General features: G+C 46.8%; 1 protein-coding gene across 1 annotated transcript; it reads right to left on the bottom strand.

The window, feature by feature from the left end:
* Window positions 1–2,310: 2,310 nt before the first annotated feature.
* LOC122474618 (spermatogenesis-associated protein 31A6-like) lies at window positions 2,311–8,493 on the bottom strand. Its single transcript, XM_043565593.1, has 4 exons — window positions 8,273–8,493; window positions 7,485–7,542; window positions 6,839–6,899; window positions 2,311–6,565 (listed from the first exon to the last, which is right to left on the bottom strand). Exons 1-4 carry the CDS (start codon window positions 8,453–8,455, stop codon window positions 2,650–2,652), a joined length of 4,218 nt encoding a protein of 1,405 aa, XP_043421528.1. The 5' UTR covers window positions 8,456–8,493; the 3' UTR covers window positions 2,311–2,649.
* Window positions 8,494–9,263: the final 770 nt, after the last annotated feature.

Genomic DNA, 9,263 nt, shown 5'->3' with positions numbered 1-9,263 from the left:
GTAAGATCTCAATGTGAAATGTCTGTGCGGCAGTGAAAGATTTCTGTGCACTGCCTGTAGATGTCTTTCTGTGAGGTTTCTATGTGAGGTCTTTTTGAGGCTATGTGATGTCTCTGAGTGTTGTTTCTGGGTGAGGTCTCTGCGTGAGGTCTGTATGGAAGGTACCATTGGAAAGTCTTGATAGGTTTGCCGTTAGGTCTCTGGAAAATCTCTGAAATCTGTACTAGGTTTCTGTCTGAGAATCTGTGGGGCAACATGAAGTCCCTATACGAGGTCTCAGTGTGAGGTCTCTGTAAGGCAACATGCTAGTCACCATGGAAGGTGTCTGTGTGAGAGAGGTCTCTGTTGAGAGTTGTCTCTGTAAGGTCTGTGTGTTCTCTTTGCTGGGAAGTGTCTCTGTGTTGTCTCTGCATGAAGTGTCTCTGTGTGGGTGTCTCCATTTCTGGCCTTGCCACACCTTATGGAAATCTGAACAACAGAAGGGTGAAGGCACTTGCTTCTTTGTGTTTGAAGGGTGGGGGTGGGGGAGGGGTTGTGTTGTTATTTGTTTGTTTTCTGTTCCGTCAGCATCCCCATCTGCAGCACTTCTGGCAGGGGCTATGTGGTCCACATCTAGCCCCTACTCCTGTCCCAGAACTCAACTCTCAGTGCCCCTTGAAGACTTAATAGCAACCAGGCTCAGGGCCCCTTGCTCTGTCCCACCCTCTCCTAATCTCCCAAGAGCCCCAAGGTGCTGTCTGTGCTGGGTCCCAATCCCTTTCCACAGGTCTTGGCTCCACTTACATTGCTGGACCCACTCTGGAGGCTGACTCAGGAATTGGGTCCCAGAGGCAAGAGCTGGCTCCAGGGAGAAACCAGTGACACAAGCAGGCTTAAACCCACTCTCCCCTCCACCCCAGGTCCCACATGTTGGGCATCCTGACAGGTATGGGGGACAGGGCCCATTCCTGTTATCCTCTGGATCAAGGGCATCTCCTGGGGCAAGACTCTCTACCATGGGAATGATGCCCTCTGCAGCTGTGCCTACTGTGCACAAAGCACAGACTAACGCTAGAGAAATTGCTCATCTTCTTGCTTTCTCATATGGATAGGGGCCAGGGAAGGGGGAAAGCTGTGCTAGAAGTGGAGAGAGCAGTGGACCACTCCTGAGCTATACCTCCCCATTTTGAACAGGTCATTTCCATGCTCTCCCCAACTCCCATTTCACAAATCCTGTCTGATGGCCTCATCTGCTGGACTCTGGAGTATGCAAGGACTGGGAGCCAGATGAGACTTACTACATGATTGCAGGCCAGTCTCTGGGCCTTTTAACTCCCCACCACTCCTTGAGGAGCAGTTCTACAGCCCTGTGTTTAAATAAAGGTCACCAGACTGGAAGTTACATCTGAAGCTCCCTAATCTTGGCTTTTCCACCTGTATTCTTGAATTCAAGAGGTGATAATGTGTAAGTGCATTAAATATATTATTAAGAGATTAACCTTCCCTCATTTGCTTTACATCTACAAATTTGACCATCTGTTCTGGATATAAAAGTGGCTTCTCTATGTCTGTGATCTTAGAGCTGAAGTGGGGTGGAGACCATGATGGGGTATGATGAGCCACTGGGCCCTTAACTTTTTCTTTCCTCCAGGCCTATAGATGGTGGTGAGATATCAGAGGCTCTTCATTCACTGCAAATTTATAGGCACCATGTGTCCCTTTGCCTTTTTCTTTGGATCCAAACTTTTCAACTTGTCTCCCACATCCCATTCTAAGTTCATAGTGTTCAACCGTCACATAGTTACTACATACAGATACTCTCAATCCTGTTTCATTAATCCAGAACTCCTTCTCTGGGGTTAACATAGAGGGAAAGCAGGTGACCCTTGAATATTCATTTGGGGTAAAGGTGAACATAGCCCTTAGCAACTCCCCTGATGTTCTCTCACTTACACATACTCAGAGCTGGAAGTGCCATCCTCATCACTGGAAGTACAGGAAAGGCAGAGGTGGAAGAGGGTGACATTAAAGCTAAGCTCAGAGGGGTTCACAGGGCCTAACTCAACCTCAGCTCTTCACAAGAGAGAGAAGGGGCTCTCAAGAGCAAGTGCCCTCTATTCTTCACCAAGAGATCCAGGAAAAAGATTTCTCCTGCTTCTGAACTTTAGGCCTAGTGCCCTCTACCAAATTTCAATCCACTTGGTTCTGATACTTCCTGGAGCCTGAGTGGGACCCTGAGTCCAGTCCCATGATGTCTGGAAACCTATCCCCTATAGCTGTATAAATTTCAAAATAGAGTGGAAGTAGGAGAAAGGCAAGTTGAGCCAGATCTTGGGTAAGGTCTTCATAGGTATTTCTCATCTTTTTAGGGTAGTTTTTGTTTGCATAATGACAGTATCATGAAAACAATGTATAATGAAAGGATAAGGAGCAAGCCTACAATGCCCAAGGCCAAAATCCCTCCATTCTCCTCCCTTCTAGAAGCCAAAGTACATATTGAGCACAGCACAGACAAAAGCAACCATACTACCCTCTTTTGGGGGGAAAACATATATATTGGGGAATATTAGGTATTTGGATGTGCTAATGAGAAAAAAAACACTTTCTTTAGATGGACTAATTTTTTTCTTGAAGACATATTTTCCTACTAGGAAAGGCTAAAGAAGTATTTTATGATCGACCAAACAGGGAGGCCTGAAGAAGACAGTGCCGTGGACAGTGTTGATGGTAGCCTGGGGCACCTGGCATCCTTGGCCTATAGTGGCAGGGACTGCCTGGAGACAAAGTCTTCTTGGGAGGCAGGGATGGGAGGTGCCTTGGGTCCAGTTGCTCATCCTCAAATCTTACACTTTTCAAGGACTGTCGGTGTTTAACCTGCCTTTCCTTGAAAGAGCTACTTTGACCATTGGAGGTGTCTTGGTGATTGTGGGTTGTATAACTCATTCTCCCATGCTCTGGATAGAAGGGAACCCTGTGGTAGCAGAAACACCCACATACTGGTGCTTGGAGTTCCTGTTTGTGCACAAAGTTTAACTTTGTGCCATGAAGTCCATGGTGGATTGCCATTTTCTCCTCTAGAATTTGTCCAACAGCTGTCATGAGTGCCTGAGCCTCAGCAGTCTCATTAGCCATAATTGATATGCTTTTGACTGGTCCTTGGCTCTGGGCAGAGGCTATTACTGGCTTACATTTTTGCATAGTGTTCTGACCTTTGACTTTTCTATTGAGGAAAATCCATTGAAAAAAGTGCCTCATCCTTTTTCTGAAGAGGTTTTCTGGAGGACTTTGTTTCTTCTCTGGCAGGAACTGTATGCATCTGTTCCTAACAGAGTCTACTATTCCTCTGACTGGGGAAAGGTGACTCATACTTTCAGCTTGAGAGGTCCTCAATTCTTCAAACCGTTCTTTATTCGTTCCTGAGTTGGGCCTCCTACAGTCCTCTCTCTTATAAGTAGAGGCAGTCATCTTGCTCTGGCTCTTCCATGAGTCCTGAAGTCCAGAGTTCATGGGATCTTGCTGCCTTAAGCAGCTCCTTTGGTTTGCCATTAAGCCATACAGCATCTGGGAAGCTATCTTGTCTCCAGTAGGCACTGTCTGGGGATAACACTGAGGTGCCTGAGAAGCCAAGTTGTCTACAGCAAGGATCACGTGTGTAGGACAGTCTTGAGACTGGTTCTCTGGCTTTATCTTCAATTTGGACTTAAATTCACTAACCTCTGTGTTAAGGCATGACTCTCCAGGATCTTGGGTAGCAGACATTCTAGAAAGTTTTTTACTGGTATCTAAACCCCCCATATGTGCATTTATGGTTTGGGGTTTTGTGAGCACATTGGTTCCCAAGATGGGTCTTGGCTGAAGAGTAGGAGGCTTGGCCTCCACTGCCTCCCTGGCCTTTTCAGACCTAAGATATTGGGGTCCTAAGTTCATCTTCAGCATTGCTACCCTATGGCAGGGGTCTTGTGAGGCCCAATCCTCATTCTCCTCTCTTGGCTCATTCCCGGCCATTGCTGAACTGGGACTCAGCTCTAGGCTGCTCTTCTCAGCCCATTCTGCAGAATCACTCTGCGGAGTTCTGCCCATGAGGTTGAGTGTGAAGGACTGAGAAGGTGGCCTGTTATCCTGTCCAGTCAGAGAGGCCTTTGAGGACCCCTGGTTGTCATCAGATGGGGTCCTTACCAGGGCCCTCTGGATTTCCTCATACATAGGTGAAGGGGCAAAGAGAGGCCTCTCCAGGGTGAGACCTGACTCTTCTGCTACAACTTTCTTTCCCAGACATGCCTGAGAAGGTCTTCCCAGGGATTCGGCAAATTTGGTTATTGAGGCAGTTCCAGATACACAGGTGGCTGAGGGGTTAAAGGCAAACTGCAGAATGGGCAAAGGTTGAACCTTTTTCAACTTAAATAGATTTATGGGCTTAAGAGCCTTGAGGGGTAGACCCCACCTGTGCCTCACCCAAAACCTTATAATATGTGCTTCCAGCACTTCTTCAATGTCTGGATTGAGGAAGGAAACCCTGTGGGAGGTGTTCACATATGGTCCCCAACACTTCAAGATTCTTAGGTTTCTGATTTCCTTGTGAGTGTTGGACTTGGGAAAAGCATGGTTGACTGCAAGCCAGGATTTGTGCACACTCACAGGGATCAAACTCCCACTGATCTTCCCCAACTTCCTACCCAAATGGTCTTTCAGGATGTTTTCTAGATTCTTATCTAAGCTCTTTAGCAAATCGCTCCCTGAGTCACTCATTGACAACCCCAAGTCACATTCTGACTCTCCAGAGCTTACTTCCTGAAACCCCATTAGGGAGCCTTCTGAGTCCCTGGAGAGATCTTTTGGGACCTTCCCCAAAATATACCCCAGGCCCTTGCCCATGCCCTGGCTTAGCTGGAACTCCACTTTCTGTGTATCCTTGTTGCTTTTACCTGCACATGCAGAGGGACGTGAGGGCCCATGCTTGCCCTTTGCCTGACATGTCCCTGGTAATTCACCCTGAAGCTGCCTTAGTTCCAGAGACTCTTGGATCTTACGGGGCAGCTCCCACCGGTGTTCAATAAGCCACTTTTGTAGGTGTTGCTCCAGTTGCTTACGGAGTTCAGCACTGATTGGAAAGTTCTCAGGAAGGAGGGAGACTGCCCAACTGTCCTCAGGAAGATTGGAAGTGAAGACACTAAAGACTTCTTGAGATCTTTTGACTACAGAGGATAAAGCCCACCCACTTTCTAGTTGCTTCTGCAACAAAGGCCATTCTGGATGTTGAATCTCAGGAGGGATGAGAAATTGTGACTTATCCTGGGCTATAGGGCAAGATACTTCACAGGCCTCAATCTGAGGTGGCGAAGGTGATAGGATTGGAAGAGAGGATTGGCGATGATCCTGGGTCAGGATCTGAGCCAGAGATGGTGGTTGAAATTGAGGTACAGATGAAACCAAGGGTTGAGATTGGAACTCCAGTTGGGACGGGGGCTGGGACTGAGAAAGCAGTGGAGATAGTTTAGCCTGCATTTGAGTTGGGCAGGCACTTGAGATTCCATTGAATAAGAAAGAGGAAGACTGTGGCACTGAAGATCCCTTAGAGATCCAGGCAGTAGCTACCAGAGATTCGCTGTGTAGAGAGGGGAGACCCCAGAAAAGTTGGTTATATTTCTGCTGTAGATGGTGTCCCAAGACCTTAGGATATGAGAGCTTCTGATGACCAGGCAGCTGCTCTGGTTTTCCTTTTGTACTCCAGAAGTGTTGGAGGCTTGTGTTCTGTTCAGGACTCAGTGACTTCAACATATTCCCCAAAGAATTCAGGTGGTAGTCTGGGCTTATTTGTTTTGGATATGATTCATCTTTTTCTTTTTCTTTCCAAATCTTGACCTTGACTCTCTTTGTGACTTGTATTTCCAGGAGCTTCTGATTATCTGAGCTCAGCAAAGAGGGGCTAGCAGCTCCTACCTGTCTGTTGGTGGGGTTTCCCCAGAATGAGGCCTCTGGTGAGTGGTGGGAAAGGTGTTCTTGCTGAGACTCATAATTTGATGAGGTTGAGAGGCACAGGGCTTTGGCAGCAGTGTGCCACCATGACAAGGCTGAAATGGGACAACTTGAGTGGCCAAGGCCTGAGATGGCTGGAACAGCAGAAGCTGACCAAGGGGTGTGAGATGACCTCTGTGGAATGGTGCTCGGTGGGAATGCCAAGGAGTCACATTGAGGAAGAGTCAGAATAGAGTCTGGAGGTTGTGGGGCAGAGGAAGTTCTCAGAGGTGGAGGGCAGGCCTCTGAATTAAGGGGACATGGAGGCAGAGGGGAAAGAGCAAGTGGCTGGGGCAAAAGGCTGTTGAGGGGAAGGAAAGGCTCTGGTGGCGAAGAGGCACTCAGAGATGAGTGGGAATGAACAGAAACTGAAGAAGTCATTGAGCCAAGAAGTAGAGGGCGCTGAGTCAGAGGAACTGGGGTAGCCAACAGGGACATGGTGGGAGCAGCAGCATCCATAGGCTCCCTGCATGGCTGGTGGGCTCCAGCAGGCACTGCTTTGCACACCTCACCAGGGATGTCTTGAGATAAGAATTGATGAAAGCCACCCTTGTCAGGGAGCCTCCCCAGGCAGCTGCAGGAGACAGGAGGCACAAGCTGCAGCTAGAAGCTGACAGGGCAAGGAGGGCAGGGCAGGCTGGGCAGGGATAACACCTGCAACCTACAGCCCTCCACAGTCTCCATACTGATTTCACATTGCTCCTGCTATTCCTTACCCCAGAGCTTTATCCATACTTTGTTTCTGTGGCTCCCCCTCCCAGGGTTCCCTATGGACCAGGGGTCAAATCATAAACTCGGGGACAAAGGAGGACCAAGGAAAAGGGGGAAAAGGGGAAAAATTCTTTACCTTTGCAGAAGTGAAATCAGACTGCGAGCTCCCTCCAGTTCTTTCAGGCAATTTCTGCAAGCTGGAAATAAGGAGGCTGGGTTACAGTAGTGAAAGTAGGGCCCTAAGTGTTTTAGGGGAGGCTGAGTGCAGGGGGGAGCTTTTAGGCTGAGCTTTTAGGGGGAGACTGTTGGGAGATCAGACTATGGAGCCCAAGCATCACTGTTCAAAGCCACATGATCCCTCACAGTGATGGCCAGGTTTATTATGGAGAGTACTTTGTCATTTACATTACCCCCCAGAGCCCTCACAACTGCCTTGTTGGGGCGAAAGGACAGGGGTCACCTCACAAAAGAATCTGAGTAAAGTTAAACCACTTATCAACCTGGAGGTTCCACCTCTGGATCTAGGCATTAGAGTGGTCTACTACCGCCCACACACCTCTGCCAGCTGACACCCATTTCAGCCTCTATCAACTTCCTTCCAAGCATGGAATCTGGGAAATATACAGTAGCTGATCTCCTTCCCAAGAGCCTCTCTGAGGGATCTTTTTCCTGAAGGATGGCCTCTGCCCCTGGCATCCTTGGAGACCATGGAATTAGACCCTCAGGAGCAAGAGAGATGGAGAATAACTTGGCACATGTAGGGCTAAATGGCATAAGCTTACCTTTCAAAGCTCCGCTTTTTTTCTTACTCTTGCTCCTCCTCCTCAGCTCCACTTGATGCTATGAGAAAAGATGAGGGACTGGGACTCAATTATCTCTTCTCTCTAGATGATTCACAGATGCTCAGTGTTCATAAACAATATGACTTTCTACATTTCTACATATAATGGAGCTCTGTGGCTTTCTTTTCTTTTACTCATCTTTAAAATGAATAAAATATTTTTAGTTTTTCTTCTTTGAAAAATGTAAAAATGGATTTTCTATGTGAGATCACTATGAATTTCTTTCATCACTATTCCTCTACTCAAGAAATACACACACACACATACAGGTCCTTCTATGCTCCACTGGATAAGACTCTGTTTCCAGAGTTCAGACCCCCACTCTAGCCCTTTAGAGGCTCTCAGGTTCAGCACTGCCTTCAGATCAGCCCAACACATAGGAAGAGCTCACCTGAGACACCTGCCACAGGAAGGGGAAAGTGGCTGGTAAAACAATGTTTAGGAGTCTGTTCTTCTGCAGACAATGAACTCAGTATACAGTCCTCACTCACTGGTCACTGAATCTGGGACTTTGCCCAGGAGACCTAGGGTCTGGAGATCTTGGGATAGAAACCCTTGTGCCCACTCTAAGCTTTGCCTAGCCTAGCTAGTCCCTAGAAGGATGATGTTCTATTCTTTCCTGAGATTTCCCGTCTCACAAGACTCTCTAGATGATTTAGAAAAGTGGATATAAGAATAAGGAAAAAAAAGAGATAATCCCTGTTGGGGTTTAGCTAAAGTTTCCTTACCTTCCTGATATTTCTATATGTCTTAGCTGGTGATAAGGATGGATTACTCTGAAAACAAGGGAGTAACAGAAGGAAGAGCCCCAGTCCACACAGGAAGGCAAAGATGGCATCAATCACCCAGGAGGTGGGACCAGAGCTCAGCCAGGAGGTACCAGTGCTTCTCAGGGAAAAGAAATTCTCCATCTTTGGAAATCTGTTGTCCTCAGGCAACTGAGCACTGGTAGTTCACTTGGGGACAGAGCTCTAGGCCTGCATCACAGAGCTAAAGCCTTGTCACAAAGGGTTCCTGAGAATGGGGGAGGGGGTGGTGAGAGGACCCAGCTAGAGCATCACCCCTCCCCCATCATTCAGTCCCACAGATCCCTGCACTTTCCTGAGCCTTCTAGATTCCACCTTCCAACTCTACTGTCATGTCAGAGAGACCTTAGCCAATTTTCTATTCATTCCATCTAGAACTCAGATATTACCTGGTCCCTTTGTCCATTAGGGGTCTTGACTCAGGGCCCACTAATTTTATAACCCTTGAAAATCTGAAGTTGACCCTAGAATTTTGGCTATTTCCCGGGGAAATTTTCTTTTGGAATTTTCTCTGTCCTCAACTCTAGTTTCCCATATAATGTTCTTGTCTTGTATAAACCCAAGCCCATAATTTAAATTTCTTTTGCAGTTAGTTTTATGAATTTTAGTGTTGCTTTGTCTCATTTTCAAAAGGACATATACACAAAAAATAAGATAATTATTCAAAATTCATAAATTAAAGTATGAAAGTTACTTTCTAAGTTTGTAACATTTATAATTCTAAAGTTAGTAAAGCTTTAAACTTTACTACAAAGACTTTTGGGACATGTGGATACATACACACATTCACAGACACATACACACACTTATCCTTTCGCAAACCAATCCAGTATTTCCAAATCCAAGAATCCACACTTTCCTACTGAAAACATTTTTTCATATGTTGTCTTGACCTGATTTTGTATTTTATTTT

Source organism: Prionailurus bengalensis, chromosome D4 (genome assembly GCF_016509475.1).
Source record: "Prionailurus bengalensis isolate Pbe53 chromosome D4, Fcat_Pben_1.1_paternal_pri, whole genome shotgun sequence".
In the NCBI taxonomy this organism is placed as follows: Eukaryota; Metazoa; Chordata; class Mammalia; order Carnivora; family Felidae; genus Prionailurus; species Prionailurus bengalensis.
The sequence above is the reverse complement of the archived record's forward strand: the minus strand, read 5'-3'. Positions and strand labels throughout refer to the sequence as shown.